Source organism: Augochlora pura, chromosome 7 (assembly GCF_028453695.1).
Source record: "Augochlora pura isolate Apur16 chromosome 7, APUR_v2.2.1, whole genome shotgun sequence".
Classification (NCBI taxonomy): domain Eukaryota; kingdom Metazoa; phylum Arthropoda; class Insecta; order Hymenoptera; family Halictidae; genus Augochlora; species Augochlora pura.
This window is the reverse complement of record NC_135778.1, coordinates 32,737,741-32,754,854: the sequence shown is the minus strand read 5'-3', so window position 1 is coordinate 32,754,854 and position 17,114 is coordinate 32,737,741. Positions and strand designations below refer to the sequence as shown.

General features: G+C 47.3%; 1 protein-coding gene across 1 annotated transcript; it reads right to left on the bottom strand.

The window, feature by feature from the left end:
- Window positions 1-310: 310 nt before the first annotated feature.
- LOC144472230 (uncharacterized) lies at window positions 311-15,166 on the bottom strand. Its single transcript, XM_078185144.1, has 6 exons — window positions 14,602-15,166; window positions 4,870-5,075; window positions 4,622-4,757; window positions 4,335-4,468; window positions 2,675-2,942; window positions 311-2,481 (listed from the first exon to the last, which is right to left on the bottom strand). The coding sequence occupies exons 1-6, from the start codon at window positions 14,696-14,698 to the stop codon at window positions 2,408-2,410; spliced, it is 915 nt and encodes a 304-aa protein (XP_078041270.1). The 5' UTR covers window positions 14,699-15,166; the 3' UTR covers window positions 311-2,407.
- Window positions 15,167-17,114: the final 1,948 nt, after the last annotated feature.

The window sequence follows — 17,114 nt, the reverse complement described above, 5'->3', positions numbered from 1 at the left end:
ATTACATAATACAGTTTCTATTTACTGTCCGCGGTTGAGGAATTACAATACGGCGGACATTTGCAGGTCACCTGGACTTAAGGCTTCATCTTTGTTGCTTCAAATCCTCATAAGACTTTAAAAAACGACAGTAACAAAAAAATAAAATATATAAATGTTCCTCAGGACTCATAAAACAAGGGCTACATCGTAAATTTCTCTGGAACCTCGTTCTTTTAGCAGAAAAAATACCATAATCGCTCAATATGGTCATAACAACATGTTATCAGAGGAAAAAGGGCGATGGAGAAGACAAAGAAGGCGTATTATAATAGTGAATTTTAATAACGATGAAAATTATGTACATATTTACAAATTCGCAAAAAACGCTCACGTGACACAAGTATCGGGATATCTATATCTATGGGAGAAACAGATTTCCGGTATTCGATTCGAACGTTGGTGAACGTTGTTGCGCGCACAATTAATTCTGCTTTTCCTCCCTGCGTCTCGCGATTACTTTTCCTTCGCATAATTCGATTGCAGCACCACGTCGAAGTGTAGTCGGAGAAGAAACGGAACAGCGGCAACAGTGTAAACAAGCAACGAATAAAATTACAGCAATAAGCAACAATATTGTCAACAATAAATTACCGAAATACCCTCTTGCCGCATTGTCACGCGCAGGAAGACGATAAACAAGACGACAAGCAACTCCTTAAGACAATAAGTATCTGTCATTTTTACAGTGTGCGCTTCGCTAGAGTCTGATTTTCGTTCTGCATCATTGTGCGCAGCTTTGTGACACGCGTGTCAATCTCGCAAGAGGGATCGGTTCAAAAACGAAACAAGTTTCCCGCCATTTTACTAACGGCCAAGAATTCGCACAGCGATACGCACCGAGACGGAAAGCGAAGATAATTTGTTTCCTCGGAACAACGATACAACCATGCAACACCCTTAATTAAATTCCCACCTCGAAAAACAATGTATTCTCGTTCTCTCGGCAATTTCGTTCAATTCCTGTTCAAGCGGGAGTGGGGAATTGTTTCGCGCGGGAAATTCGAATGCGCGATCGTGTACAGTAGGAAAATCAAGACGGAACCAGACTCGTTGTAACAAGAAAGATTATGCAGCCTCCCCTGCCTCGAAAATTATACTAACGCAACCTAAACCGAGGAATACCACCGCCCACAGTCGGCTCCAAAAATCTATAGATAACAATAACTATAAACTTCTGGCTATACATAGTTAGGTAATTTAAGTTATTTAATTGGAAATTAAAGTAATTTAAAGTTTCCAATTTATTTATTACCACTTTTTTATTCATTTTTGAACGACTCATTTGACGTATAAAAATCTTTATTTTCTTTCCAGGTATGTGGATTTTACGACGTTGCGACCGACTGTACGTCTAACGTCGACTAGAGCGGTTCCCTTCGGTGAATTACATTTCTACTAACTCTGAGTCGAAAATAATGTCTGGGAAAGTAAAAAGAACGTTGTGCGATTTCTCTGCTAGAACGACGTACTTCGGACGACTTAACATAGACACGCACGAAGTGACGGACTCATCCTCCTCCTTTGCGCCCCCTCCCCCTTATCAGCTCGTCGTCGTTCTTTCTCTCTACCGGTTTATTCCACGGATATGTTTGAAACGAGACCCTCTTTCTCCATGCGAGAATACATTTAGAGCCTAGAACATACTTTGGTTTAGTGGCAATGGCGGATCCACGAATATTTCGTTCCCGTCTGGTGAAACGAGGACCGCGAAAACAGTTGACGGTACTTTGCCCCCTTAACGGGACCGGCAGCAGCGTGCAGTCCGAGCTCTGCAGCACGTTCTCACCCGCGTATGGCTTTTCTGGCGCGTCTGCTATCGGGTCGCTGTCCTAGAATCGCCCGTGGAAATTAAATCAATTATTTGTATCGAATCGAATGCGGAGCACGAGAATCAATTTCGACAAGGAAATCAAATCCGTTCGATCGGAAAACATCGATTGAAAAATTTATAAAAAATGGTCCATCAACCGAGGCTCGTACCCGATAGCGGATGCACCGGAAACGTGGTTCGTTATCAGGCCGCAGAGCTTTTGTTGGCACTGCCATCGGTCCACGATGGTAAAAACAGTAAAAAAGTGTCATTGTCCTATGCCGGAAACGAACGATGCGCGAGAAGACGTGTCCGGGAACCGGTTCGCTGGACCCGCCAATGTGTTTGTACGCGGACGATGGCCGGCCTTGCCATTTTTCTTTTTTTTCTTTTCTCCTTCTTCCCCCCTTTTTTTTCTTCTTTCCATTCTTTATCGATATGATATTTAATTATGATTACGCGGCTTAACTGTTAGGTATTTAGATACGATGGGAACGAGATTCTCCTAATGTACTCGTCTTACACTCGTAGGAAGCGACGTGGAAAAATGTGTTATTATCGGCCGAGAACCAGCCAGGTGATCGGGGCCATGATCAGCATCCAGGTCGGCGACGTTGGCGTTCTGCTTCCTGTGGATCAGAACGATTTCAGACATTTTTTATTGCAACCAACGTGTCGCCGCGAGCACCGCAAATAAATGGAGATTGACAGAGATATGTAACTACATTTTAATAGCTAAAAATATTTCTCTGCGTCCGGTGGAAAAATAATCTGAACGAATACGTCTGGCGACTAGGAGAAGACAGCCATGGAGAAACTAACCGTTGGTTAAGTCGTTGCGAGTATGACTCTGCGCCCTGGTCTCGCGGCTCTCCATTACAGGTGCTTTCAGGATCCTCTCGTCCCCCTCCACGCTCTCCTCGTTGCTCTGCAAGTAGACGGTCGCTATTGTCGCCAAGCACTTTAGCTTCATGTCGCCCCGCTTGAAGTGTTTGTTGGCGACACGGAACTCCAAGCCCAATACCGCGGTCTCCAGGCCCTTCTCGTCCACCGCGGTTATGTGCGGCCCCTTCAGGTACTGGGTATCAGCCTGAAAACAGTCACGATTGTTTTCACCATAATAATCTACCGCGAAACGCCTTCGTACACCTTTCTACGTTCGTTGAAAATCATGAGAGAGAGAGAGAGAGAGAGAGAGAGAGAGAGAGAGAGAGAGAGGAGAAGGGGGGAGAGAACAATTGCCCAGGCGGCAGCGGATTCGCGGCCAGGGGTGTTTGATTGCAATGCCGGCTGAAACGTGATTAAAGCGCACTTTGTCAAGCGAGCCCTTTCAGCCCGGCGACCTTTGTCTGCCTCCTTTTTCAAGACAGAGCTTCACTGGATCTGTCGTTTACCGTCGCAATTGGCTAAACGAATGGAAATTGTTTCCCTTGGAGCAAACGCGATCCTCTTCTACCCTCTTTCTGGCGCTTTTTGTACGCCGGATGTGCGGTAGATTCTTTTGAAGGATCGAGGATGATAAAAGACCCGGATCGGCCGAGATTACAGCTACAGCAAGATTTTTTCTCCTTCAGGACTTTCCTCCACGCTATTCGTGACTTTTCGAGGAAACTAGGAGGTCTCCAGGACTTTCCGGGGGCTTTTAAAGGTCTGTTGAGGATTTATTAGTGCCTGCCAGGCACTGACGAACACCGTACTGGTCTCCATTTTTGAGATGTTAATAATACCAAAGCTTTCCCGGATCTTTCTAGGTCGTATAACATTTTTTAGAACCTCCCAAGTTGAGCTGGAATTTTTCAGGACCTTCCAAGTATAGCTAGAATTCTTCAGGATCTTCCAAGGGCAGCTAGAATTTTGTAGAATCCCAGAGGGTTCTTTTAGAATAAAATCCAAGGTCTTCCACTAGTACTCAAAATCCTTTCAAAGTTTTCTTAAATTTGCCAAAACCTGCCAGGTCGTTTAGAATTTTCCATAATCCTTCGTACGCATCTAAAATTTGTTGAGACCCTTCAGAGTTATCTAGAATTATTTTTTATCCTTCCAGGGTTTTCTAGAATATTACTAGACACTCCAAGGTCTTTAAGAATTTGTTAGGACCCTCCAAGGTATTGGAAAATTTTTTAGAACCATTCAAGGTATTCAAGAATATTTTTAGGACTCCCTAAGATCTCCAAGAATTTCTTCCAAGTTCATCTAAAATTTTATAGGACTCTCCAAGTTCATGAACAATTTTCCTGGCCTCTTCTTCTATGATATTACAGGACCTTTCAAAATAAACCGGAAGGTTACAGTACCTCTCCAGGTCTACTAGGATCTTCCAAAATTTTTCTAGGATTTTTTTCAGATTCGAAAACATCGTAGAAGGAAGCACGTGTTTACCTGGCCGAGATAATTGATAATAGAAGTCGCGGGCGAGCGTCGATCTGCATGCAGGGGAGCGAAGGCCGAAGTGGCATTTGCGTACATATTGTTGGGTGCTTACCGGGTCGCCGTTGATGAACCAAGTCAACAGGGCAGCGGGTTTCGAGGGTGCGGACGTGCAGTTCATACGAACAACCTCCCCAACTTGGTAGCGTGAACGTCCGCCAGTTATCCGTGGCCCCTCGTCAGGCAGCACTGCAAGAAAATGACATTTTCCCGTTCTCATCAAACCGTTCCCCCATCGAGAACGAGAAGCAACCAGCCACTCGTGTGAGAGATTGAAATGGAGGCTTCCCCTATCGTTCGTCCCCTAACGTGCAAATATTTCTGCGGGGAAGGTTCGCTCACCGACGACTGTCATGTCCGCGTGATCGGAGACCGTTTGGAACGCCGGAGCCTCCGCCGACACCTCGCAACGATACCTCCCCGAGCTGGTCAGGTTCACGTTCTTTAGCACCACCGATTTCTCCGTGGAATTGTCCGTCTGTAAACCAAGGGACACCTCAATACTCGGGTACTTTATGTTTCTATATATTTTTCAGTGCCAGATAAAATTAGGATAAATAAACTCTAGTTTAAAAAATTGTAGGACTTACGTTCACGTTCACCCCTGGCACCAGAAACGTCTGCACCCTGGGGTTGTCCTGGGGTACGAAACGGTAGAACTCGTGGCCATCTTTGTACCATTTCACGGAGTAGAGTTTCTCGTCGTCCATGTTGAAGTTGCACTGCATCCGGACCGTTTCATTCAGTACCACGTGCTGTGGGATCTGCAGGGCCGTCATTCGAAGGGCCACCACACCTGCGTTTAGGAAACATCTCAGAAAATTGCTGATTCGATACAGGACTTGTCTGACCGCACACTCTACTATTCTACTTAAATTGTATTGTCTGATGAGACCATGTAAAATTTCCTACATAATTATTTGTAATGTGCATTGCCTGTCCAGACACTGTATCAGTCCACGGCATGAATACTTTGAATGAACAATGTCTGATCAGGCACTGTAATATTTTCCTGCATAATTATTGGTAATGTATTTTGTCTGATCAGAAATTGTACCAGTCCACTGCATTAATATTTTGAATGCACATTGCCTGATCAGGCACTGTAATATTTTCCTGCATAATTATTTGTAATGTGCATTGCCTGACCGGACACTGTATCATCCCACTGCATGATTATTTTGAATGTACATTGTCTGACCAGGCGCACCTTTGTTTTGCAAGAAAGTCTCCAATCTGAATTGTCTGACCACATACTATCCTATTCTCCGGCAGATCGTTCTGCATATGCATCGTCTGACCAAATATTACGCTACTCCACTGGCTCAGTTGCTTCCCCTAAATCAATGTTTGTAGATACATGGTCTAACAAGAGCACGGCTTAATCCAGTGTGTAACAGGCGTGGGAGATGCATTGCCTGACCATCGCATGACCTATTCTACTCCGGAATTGTCCGACAAATGAGAAGTGTGTTGTTTGATCAAACTCCGACTTGTTCCACTTCGCGATGGACTCGTGAGATAAATTGTCTGACAGTGGCGCGATCTATTCTACTGCAGAATGGCCTGGCAATGAAATATGCATTGCCTGGCGAAGTTCTGGCTTATTCTGTTTCGGAAGATGACGTATTGTCTGACTCAGGCTCAGCTTGATTTAGCTCGACAGTGATCGTCTGATAAATGCATGACTTGCTCCACTTTGTTATGACTCGACTGGACCGATCGACTCGGCCATTCTACTCGTGAAATCATGTAACATTCGCACGGTTCTCAAGTCTGTCCAATGCCAAGTTCAAAGTGATTTAAAGCAATCTGAATATAGAGTGGCGTCTTTTACTCTGTCGAAGCATTTGCTGACTCATTCTACTCGCCCCTGTATCGGTCTACGAAACTTTCAGAGGAGTCCCTCCGTCCGGTTCATCGCGCTCCCCATGGATAACAGCCAACAATGTTATGTCTGACCATACACTGGCCTCTGCCACTTCCTGGGAAAACACTCGTCTGTCGAGCTACTTCCACAAGGTTGCTAGGCAGCCAACCGTAGACTCCAAGAAAAGAGGGTTTATAACAATATTAGCGATTAATTGTACCGCGGGTTATTCCTGATGAAATCGCATTATTCCACTTTTTAGCTGTCCGATTTCAACGACATATGCTATTTCCGATTCCTGGCATTAACCCCTTAACGCGCAGAAACGTATTAACACGGGCGTGCAAAACCGGCCAAAATGTGCAGACCCGTATATATACGGTCGGCGTCGCAACTTATGTCGCTAAAACGTTCAGATTCGAATATATCCGGGCATTAAAAATAACTTAATAAAAACCAAGGAAAACATTCAATTTATTGATATTCATCAAATATTTTACAGTTTTTTTTTTCGTCTTCTCCTTCCCCTTCAAAATAGTAACTGGTAATTGAAAAACAGTACGATGGGTACGAAATTCGATCTGCAATGCGATTCAATATTCACTATAATTATTTATCCACTATTTTTATTGAATTTTTAGTAATTTTTGCATTATTTTTCAATATCTATTGAAATTAAGGTCCAAATAGGTATTTTCTTAGATACAAAAAATTGATCTTTTTTGGTCGGTTTATTTTTTTTAAATTGTGCATTAAGGGGTTAACGACCGGTTTTGAAGTCGAAGTTCCGCTCGGCCACGTATGGAGCGATGACATATCGATAGCTGATCGTCGGCCGGTCCTCTTAAGGCTTAAGCTTCTCAAAATTATCAGGACTTGGCCTTCGAAATACGCAACGTTGGCGACGATAGACCGCGTGTGCGAAATTGGAGCGTTTCTCATAATACCACCCCCGCATGAATCGACCGAGCGTGGTGGGACGCGAAGCTCGGCGGAAGTGGAGGGGAGGGAAGTTATTGGATACGACGGGGAACAATTAAATTGTATCGTCGTCAGCGGGACGGAATTAGCAAATTTCCGGTCGGCGATACGATCGCCGGGAAATCAGCGATTTTCAATTCGATACCGAGCCAATCGGATCCGTCGAATTTCTCTTCAGGGCCGTAGAGGGTTGGGAGGGACGCGGGCACCCCGATTGTGCGAGGGAAATTACGAAAGCGATATCCAGGTCTTTCTTCGTCAAGTGGAGGGGCGGGGGCGCAAAGCCATGCTCAGAGAAATCCCCTTTAGATTCTATTGCCCGGTACAACCTCACTCACCCCCTTGCACGGCCCTGCGTCCCATTAGGTCGCGGTTATTCGCCACGCATCCGCCGCATTAAACGCTGCTCGCGAACCACAGTCGCTTTTTTCCGAGTGGTCTTAATTAACTTCCACCCCTTGCCTGGCTCGGCCGCTTCGTCCCCCAACGGTGAGACCTTGTTTCAATGAGAACCCGATGAAGCTCTCTCGATGATCGACCGCTGCATTGGTCCTCGTGGCCGCCGGACAACAGCCAATTGACACGCGGCGATTTTCATGCGTTTTTTGCCGAATCGTTAGTTAGGGGATGAAAACTTTGGGCAGCGTAACATTGGGGGAAAAAATCGTACGGCACTGTGCCTTCGCTCGTTTTTAAGCGTGAAGCTTCCACTTTTTCCTGGTAAGCTTATTTTTCAACATTCATGCTCGTTTTTTAATAATTAATTGGCGAGCGATACAGTGTAAGCAATTTATTTTGACGACGTATTTAACTCATTTTGAAGAGCAGAGCTTCTACTTTGATTCCAGTAAGCTCATTTTTATCGAAATTCTTCATTATCTGATAATTAATTGACAATTGATATGGTACATGTACTTGGTCTCGAAATCTTGGATAAATAATTCCCCATGTTTCAGCGCTCGTAACATTGTCAAAAAAGATCGTGCGACGATGTATCTTATCTATTTTAAAGGGTGAAGCTTCTACTTTCACATTCCTATGCTCTTTCACGAGACAGCTTGCTAGTATAGTAGGTATCGAGCGGGAAAGCATGACGTCCAACACGCACTTGGACCAACTTTATGCACAGTTTATTCTTTATCGTTCCACGAATAAAAGGTAATTTGATCATTCCGGGCAGTTGGATAATTGTGTGTTTACGAGAACTGCTGCTACATAAAAGAATGGAAGAATACAGATTGTATAGAGGACAGCGACGCCGCTGTACCGCAGAGAATCGTCTCTATAAAAATACATCGATCGGTTTTGACAGCGTCGTCTCGGGTCACGGGCCGACATCTTGTCCCGATCGCTTTATCTGGGTCACTCCGGACGAGATCGCGTTGTATTTTTCGGGCTGTTCTGTTATTTTTGTTTTTTCCCCGGGAAAACAGGAGGAAAAACGAACGAAGAAAGCTGAGAGAGAGAGAGAGAGAGAGAGAAAAAGAGAGAGGGAGAGAAGCTCCTTTCATCCTGTAACGCGATCCTAGGAAAAAACCAAATTTGGCCGCTTGTAAAACGAGCCACGGGAATTGCGAAACCAGAACCCTTCGCAATCAATTACGGATCGAGGAAAAAAAAACCCGCACGTGGACACACGAACGCAAAGCCCGTGGAGACAGACGGGTTCCGCGATAGCCGATATCGGGGCATCGAAGCCGAAAAAATTGTTCGATCTATTTTTCGAGTCGCTCCGAATAGTCTGAACCGATTGTCGATTTGCTTTGCGAAAATACGCCGGCCCTTTTTTCGCACTGTTCTCTTTTCCCCTCAATATTCCCGAATTTATTGACCCCTGAAAATCAATCAGTTCCACTTGATAAGTACGTAAAATAAATCCCTGGATGTCCGAGTCCGCGTCCATTAATTTTGCGATACAAAATATTTTGTAGTTTACATTTTTCCCTTGAACCGTCCAACTGTGGCACGCTTGTGTTCCACTTGATAAGACTAGGTGGATAGGAATAAAAAGGTAGTCTCAGTGTATCTTCATAAATTTTTCAACGAAAAAATATCTTCTGATATCCGTTGACTGGTTTCATCACAGCTGACTGTTATCACTTGACCTACACCTAAAATAGATGTCCAGTAATGCGGTCTGTTGCAACTAAACGGTATATAATTAACAGTCTCGATTTTGCGATGTTCGTTATCTTTTCTGGCCACGGTTGACTGTTTTTAGCTGCTACGTAAATATCTGATAAACAATCTGTACGGACAAAATTCCAACGGAAGATATTTAACAGTTTTTGTCTTCCGATGTCTGACCATGATCGAGTTTTACCACTTGAAATGTGTATAAAATTATCTAGAAATCCATGTCAGTCGTCATCAATTTTCAACGAAATCTCTTCGGTAATTTCTATTACCTAACATCTCCTAACGTGTCCGACTATTGCCGTATATTTCTACTTATTTTTTTAATAGCTGCTGAAGACTTGAAAAATGAGCCGAACGAAATATTCAATTTTCTGCGATCAAACCGTTAATAACTTAATTGTAATAGACCGGGGAAAAGGAATGTTCTATTAAGCTTTTCACGACCTCGGGAATGCCAGGCCAATTCGAGGCCGCGGTGTTCGCCGGTAATTCGGGTGTAAATAATTAATGTCGAACAGGGACCCGGTCCTGGCACAGTTATGGTAATTGATTTTTGACCTAGCCTTATATCCGGTATACACTTCCGGCCGCTGATTAACCTCCCGTTGCGACAGGTACACATCCAACCCTCGTCCGATTGTCTTTAATTAAATCGACCGTGTCGGCGTCCGTCACGAGCACGTGCGAGCGGCGTCGCGACGTCGACCGTCTGCGGCCCGACAACCCGGGAAGACACGGCAATGATGAACGTTCACGTGAACAGCCAAGGGGCTGGAGGAACGTCCGTCCGCGAACGCTTCTCCCGTGAATCGATACTTCATTTATTCGTATCAATTGTCGTTACTTGTCGACGCGAGAATTTTGTGGTTCGTCGAAAAAAAAATTCTTAAATCACGCCCTTATAAAGTCGCGCGGTCGAACCACCCCTCGGATTTTTCATTTTCGCAATACGTGAAAAAATATCCGACAAGGTCCGCGCGTTCGCGGCGAATGTTTGCATTCGAGCATTTTTTAAACACGCTCCATTGTTTACAATACTGTATAAAAATATATTCTTCTGTTCCGGCGAGTTCGCAACATTTTTCTACGCGTGCCAGGTCCGCTGTAGCTTTCACGGTTCGGGTGGAAAAAAGTTTGAAGTTGAGGGTCGAATTTCGAGTGGAAATAGTCGATAGTGATCGGACATGTACGAAGGTTGCTGGTATTTACAGGAAAATCGTGTTGTGAAAAACAAAAGCTTTCGAAGCTAAACAGAGTCCTCTAATTTACGTTGCAATATTATCGTGTCAACGATACCAACGAAACACTGATATCGAAACATATAAATCACAGTTAAATATTCTCTAATATTATTAATGTCAATAATTCGATTAAATTAAATTAAATAATTCCTCAATTGATGGAAACGGCGTTTCGATAATAGTAAGAAGGAAAACGATTATTAGCGAGATTTCCGCGGCTAGACCGCTAAGTGGAAAGAGTCAACGACGTGCAGACAAGTCGAGAAAAGCGTCACCTTGTCCGCGAAATAAATTTCCAGACGGCGGCGACGGCAATTTCCATCGCGTATCCGAGCCGATAAAAGTGATTTGAAATTACACGAAAGAAAATTGTTAGCGTAACTCTGTTGCAGCACGAGAAGTAGAGGCGGTGAACAATGGTCAGACAAGTCGAGGGAAATCGTTGCCGTCTAGAAAAACAACGGCACACCTGTTCAGCCGAGTTTTCCGTGAGAGATCGCTCTGTGTTTGGTGTCAGCTACTTTCAACGGGGTCTGGCGCTGCCTGGCAGAGGCGTCGTGTCGTGAATTAAACGTTACACGACCGTCCACGTTAATTCCCGGCTCGCATGTCTGAGCAGTATTTTTCGCCAGTCGGCATTATTGAATTTTCTAGGCCGGAGAAATGGCTCGTTTTCCGACTTATAGAAAAAAAAAAAGAGAGAGGCATAATTATCAAGCCGGCTTGACAACGTGTCGCGCCACGATGTCGATGAACGAAACGGATCGTAGACAGCTACAAAGCTCCCGGCTACGAACTTAAACGCGTCACGCGAAGCGAGTCACGCGCGAGCGTGCCGCGCACAGTCAGTGACGCGACGTCCGCTTAAAAACGATAACTCGTTAACGCAAGTACCGTAATTGGTACAACTTCCCAATAGAGTCTCTTCGCGACTCTGCACAAATCAGTCTGCCGGACTAGATCGCAATGACTTCGTGGCCGAGCATAAGAGGTTTTCCTTCCGCTCGCAGGCTATAATCTTCGTGCTAATCACCTGATGGCAAGCCGGCTGTTTGTTCGTCGTGTTTATCTCAGACATAATTGTCCGATTCGGATGTAGGTCAGACCTAATCTAGCGCTGATCATTCAATCTCGGCGTAATATTAGCCCTAGGATCACTTGCGGCCAGCAGTTGTTTAAGTTAAAAGGGCTCCGGATGACTTGGCAGACCTAGCGTTGGGAGATAAGCACTTAGGGGAGCGGGAACTGTGACCCCAGCGTTAATGTAGATACCAGATTCTAAAAACTATTAGAGATGCTATGTGGTTGCTCGGAACAAGGTCTTCCAAAGCCTAGATCAGGAAAGACCCAGCTTCGATGGGGGTCGTCATCGGTGCGGCTAATAGCAATGATATTCGCGGTAGCAGGTCCAGGACCAATAATCCTCGCGACGGACACTGTTCTAATAATCCTAGAGGTGTCAGCCCTAGGTCTACAACATGTACAGCCTATCTCAGACATTGTCACCGTCTCAAAACCAAGCGAACCTCCATAATTCACCCTCGATTTGTAACCCACGCAGACATCTAGCGCTTCAACAGCAGCGCGATCGGGATCCAAGCAAAGGGTTTCGAATTCGAGCAGGATCGAACCCCGGCTCGCAGGATTGCTTTCAGACCCAGCGCTGATCATCTAGCCGTGGCCCAACAGTGTAATCGTGAGCTACTCGGAAAAATTGATGGAATCGTTGGAACGGTTGAGGCCGTGGAGAGCTTTATTCACGGCTCGTAATCGATCTACTTTCACGGTGGGATCCTCGAGAACTTCCGCGTCCCGGGAATCCTATTTCTGTCCCCCCAACGGAGGTCGGGTCCTATCTAAATGTCCGTTGGTTACCGCACTACCCGGCGTCCTCGAAGCCAGACGGGAACTTTCGTCGACCTTCCGCCTCTTTTCGACGAGCCGACCGCTCGCCGAGCGCGATATCCTGATATTTTAATTTCCTTCGCGTCCCTCGGGCGACCGGCTCGCCCCTTGTTGAACGCCGGCCGATGAAAGCGGCCTGACAGCGAGAACGTCCCGGCAAAAACCGACGGAAATCGTTTTCCCTTTGTCCTGACGGCTGGCCCCGTCCTCGACGATCGTATCGTCGACACGATAGCGATCCTTATTATCGGGGGACCGGCTCTTCAGCAGTCCGGAGACGCGTCCTCTTGCTGGCAGGAGTTCTCAGGACTTGTCCCGGAATAGGTCGAATCATTTCTCCAAGGTGGAAAAGGTATTGCGACTGTTTCGAAACCGAGCTTCGACGTAACTCCGAACTACGGTCGATTGCGCGGTCGAACTTTGACCGTGTCCCTTAATGCGGACCGAACTTAAGATCCATGCCTTAACCCTCTGACAGGGATCCGGAATTAGAAACATTCCATCTAAACTTTAATTTCATCGTATATGGCAATTAACTATTCATAATAAAGCTATTGAAAGGATCGATTTTAATGTCGATGAAGAGGGTTTTGATGATATAGAAAATGAAAGTGAATCGTAAGGACTTGAACGGATCTTAGCCGCGGCTGCCATAAATGCTGAAAAAAGACCGCCGCGCAATGATTGAACCCCTAACTTAGAGCTCTAGTCTTTAACGCAGACTTAACTTTCTATTTCTACCTGGTGACTGAGACCCAGGGGATCGCGTCTAGTTCGACCCGCGAGCATGCAATCCGAACTGCGATTCTGTGCGCTCGGACTTGTTTCAGGTATAGGTCGGAGCGCCAGGTGTACCAGGAAGAGAGCAGGTGTATTGTCGACGGTAATATCGATCGGACGTGTTCGATGGATAGACAAGAGTCCGGAGATCAGATACGCGGAACAAACGACCGGCTGTCAGGTCGGGCCCGAGGTGGATTGCATCAGTCTTCGAACTAATTTCCTCGTGGAAGAAGGAGTATGGCGGCTGTGTGTACCCCGATGTCTCGGGGCCCGCGGAGAGATTAAGCAAATTACACGGGACCTGGACAGAGATCGATGACGGTGAAATGCCACGACGGGGGCCATTGTCGAACGGGCCGGTCGGCCGCGTAGATCGTGATCGAGCAAACATCCAAACAATACGGGCGACGACGCGCCAAGTCAAGCCGAGCCGCGTGGACGTGCGCGTATATCGTCTCTCTCCCCCCCCCCCCCCCCCCCCCCCCCCCCCTCTGTACATCGGCGCCGGAATATCGCCGAGCGATCGGCACGGCTGCCGTTTCCACGATTATCGCAACAGTGGCCCGTTAATTGTTTATTTGTTGCGTGGCGAGCGCTCAATCGACCGAACAGCCAATACCGATAGAGAGCAGAACTATTGCTCCGGCTATACGAAGTCTCGAAGGAGGGATACCTTGGGGAATGTTCGGGATAAAGCCCGAGATTCGGTTGGAATTTAAGGTGGAACTTGGAATTAAGATCCTTGGCGCCTGAGATCAGAGCGAGCTAAGCTAGAGGCTCAGATGGAGGCTAAGATAGAGCCTGACTTAGTGTCTCGGCTGGAGCATGCTCCGAGACCTCTAGCAGCGCGAGTTAGTGAGCGAGATGGAAACCGAGGAACTGTTTAAACCGGGGCTTTCCTGGCGCCTTGGTTAAGTCTTGATTTGGGGACTCGACCAGTTAGAACGTGCTCTAAGACATCGACAAGTGCCTCGGCTGAATTAACCAATGCTGATACCAGAATCTGGTCATCGACTACAAATTGGACTGGAACGTGAGAGCTTGCACTTAACCTAGAGTCCAAGGGTTGTACCTTAATACAGATACTAGACCAAGGTCGAAACCTTGGTTTCATCGAACTCGAGTCTAATCGAGACCTAGACCAAGCAGCCTAGTCCTCGACGGATTCCTAGAATGCGTCGGTTCGCCAGGACTGGCAGCGTCAAAGGAAGCGAGGTGCAATCACCGAGGCCTGGAATTCGCGAGCACCATCTACCAGGAGGTCGGAGGATCGAGGAACAACTGGCGAAAGAGGACGTTCGCGCACCACTCGCGGGCCGCCGTCAGTCGAAACTGTTTACGATTCTCTAAATGCTGGACCTTCGAGCACCGAAGGCGGCCTGTAAATCGGTTGGTAGACCCACCTGAGTGCAGCATGAGCACGTAGAGTGCCGCCAGCCTGGACAACAGGGTCCTGTGTATCGTCCGGAGCTGCGTCATCCTCGCTGATCCTTCGGCCATCCACCATGGACGACGGGTGACGGAGTATCTCTCCCACGGGGGTATCCTGTTCGCAGCGTTGAACGGTGTCACTGGTCAACCATGGTGTGTTCTGACGAGCTAGCGGAGCTACGGTAGCACACTGTTCACGCACACGATGAGGAACGTGGGATCGATCTATCTATCTCTCTCTCTCTCTCTCTCTCGCTCGCTCTCTCTCTTTCTCTCTCTTTATGTCCGTCTGTGTTCCCGAGGACCCCTCCCCCGCGGAGACAAGGGCAGTGTGACGGACTGCGAAAACTGCGAGGGTGGTTCGGACGCACTGACAACCGAGGAAAGGACGACCCGCGCGGACGGCGACCTTCGAGGTGGTCAGCAGGTGTCGTCACCACGGCACATCGTTATCCACGTTCCTTCGGGTTGCACTAATTGAAAATCTATACCGGGCCAGGGAAGCGGTGGCCGCTACTGCGGCACACACCAGCCGGAACAAGAGGCGCCGGTGTGTTGCTGCTGATAGTGTAGTTGCTGGTGTAGCTAGTGCTGCTGCTGCTGCTGCCGCGGCTGCTGCTGCTGCTACCACTGATGCTACGTTGTTCGTCGTGGTGGTAGAGCACCGATGGTGGTGGTAGCCTGCGGTAGAGGGGAATGGCAACGGCGGGAGAAGGGTGGAGGAGCAGCCGGGAGCATAGTGGCAGCGACGAGGACCGCGCCACCAAGGGAAACCGGAGGTCCGAGCAGGACGGAACGATTTCGAGTCGGTTCCTGGGCGACTGCGCCGTTCTCCAAGTCGATGATCGCTGCAAAATTCTCCATCTCGCTCCCTGCCCCTGCGCGGCGAACCTCTTTTCGATGCGTTGCCTGACTGCCGGCTTGCTACTTCGCTCGCTCGTTCCCTCGCTGCCCCCTCTCCACCCCCCACACCTCCCCCACCCCCCTCCCCAGAACCCCTATTGTACGTGTGGCCCTATGCGCGTGTAGGCGCTAACGAAATTGGGGGAAATACGCTACGCTCCCGCCACGACCTCCTACTCTTAGGATACCGGGAAGAGACGCTCTTCCGCCAGGAATTATGCGGATTTTTCCGACGAGACCGCCGTGTTTCCTTTCGGTTTCGACCGGCATCAACCCTCCCTGCATAACAATCCTGGAACGTGCTGCTTGTTCCTAGCTTTGTCTGCTCCCTGCTTCGCGAGAGCTGGCACTTACAGGCGCCAATTGCAAACAGCCTTATGCCGCTTTATTGCTTGACTTGGCCGATGTCGGCATTACTTCGCGCCCGGACGTAGCCTCGGCTATAACTACGAAAACGAGCCAGCCTAGCCTCGGAATTATCTCAGGACCCAATTTTGGATTTAGATCTAATTTGGGGCTCTGGTCTAGTTTCGATGCAAACCTAATTTTGACAATATGTCCCGGCTTGCACCCAGAGCTAGTTTAATTTTAATTTTGACCTCGAACCTAGCTGAGACCCTAACTTTAAATGCAGCTTTGACCTTGACTGCTGACATAACATAGAAGCACACCTAATACTAGATTCTCTCCTTTTTATTACGCTACTGATCTCCCGGCTGGCTTATTAGCATACAAATAACATACAAATATTTACATAGAATTGCATGCAAATAAGATGCGGAGAAAATGAAGAAGAAAGAAAGGAAAAAAGAAAAAGAAGAATAAGAATGGGGATTTAACTTTGAATTCAGATATTGCTTAGACTAAAATCTAACTGTCAATGGTGTCCTAACTTGGACCGAAACCCATCTGGCAATAATGACCTGGTTAGCCGTATCCCCTAAGTTAACCCTAATCACTACCAAGTTTGTTAGTCCCAGAGGTAATTCTGGCCCCCGTAAGTGAGATTGTGGGCCAGGCGAGGCTCAGGTTAAGTCCATAATCTGGCCTATACCAATCAGTCGAATTGGAGCGTATTTGATTTCAGTAATATTTGAGATCCTATCATGCAGCGGGTAATCCTATTTTCCGAGCTTTCAAGTTTGCTGGCGAGTCGATCGATAGATCGAGCCGGCCGAAATCGCTGGGGAATATTGGTGGGAATGGTGTCACCGAGTCGCTACGGAATCCCAAGTTCTTCCGAAACCGTCGCGGATAAGCGCGTTACGCGATAGGCCGGGAGAACCGGCTGTCTACGGAATCCGTGGACCGGCGAATCCCGGATAAGTGCCGACATTATAACCAGGCGCATAACAGATATTCGATCATGCTGCGCAGAAACTGCCACATCCCGACCCCGATTCGTCATACCACCAAAAAGTCGTCTGTTACAGTCTCTGCGGCTGAGAACTGATCTATCCTTAAATTTATTCCGATAAAACGGGTCGAACTGCAGATCCGAGTCGTCGCACAGTGTTTAACACGTTGACGCCGACGTGCATCACCGGTGGGTCACACGTGTCAGACCCGTGGGCTGCGTACA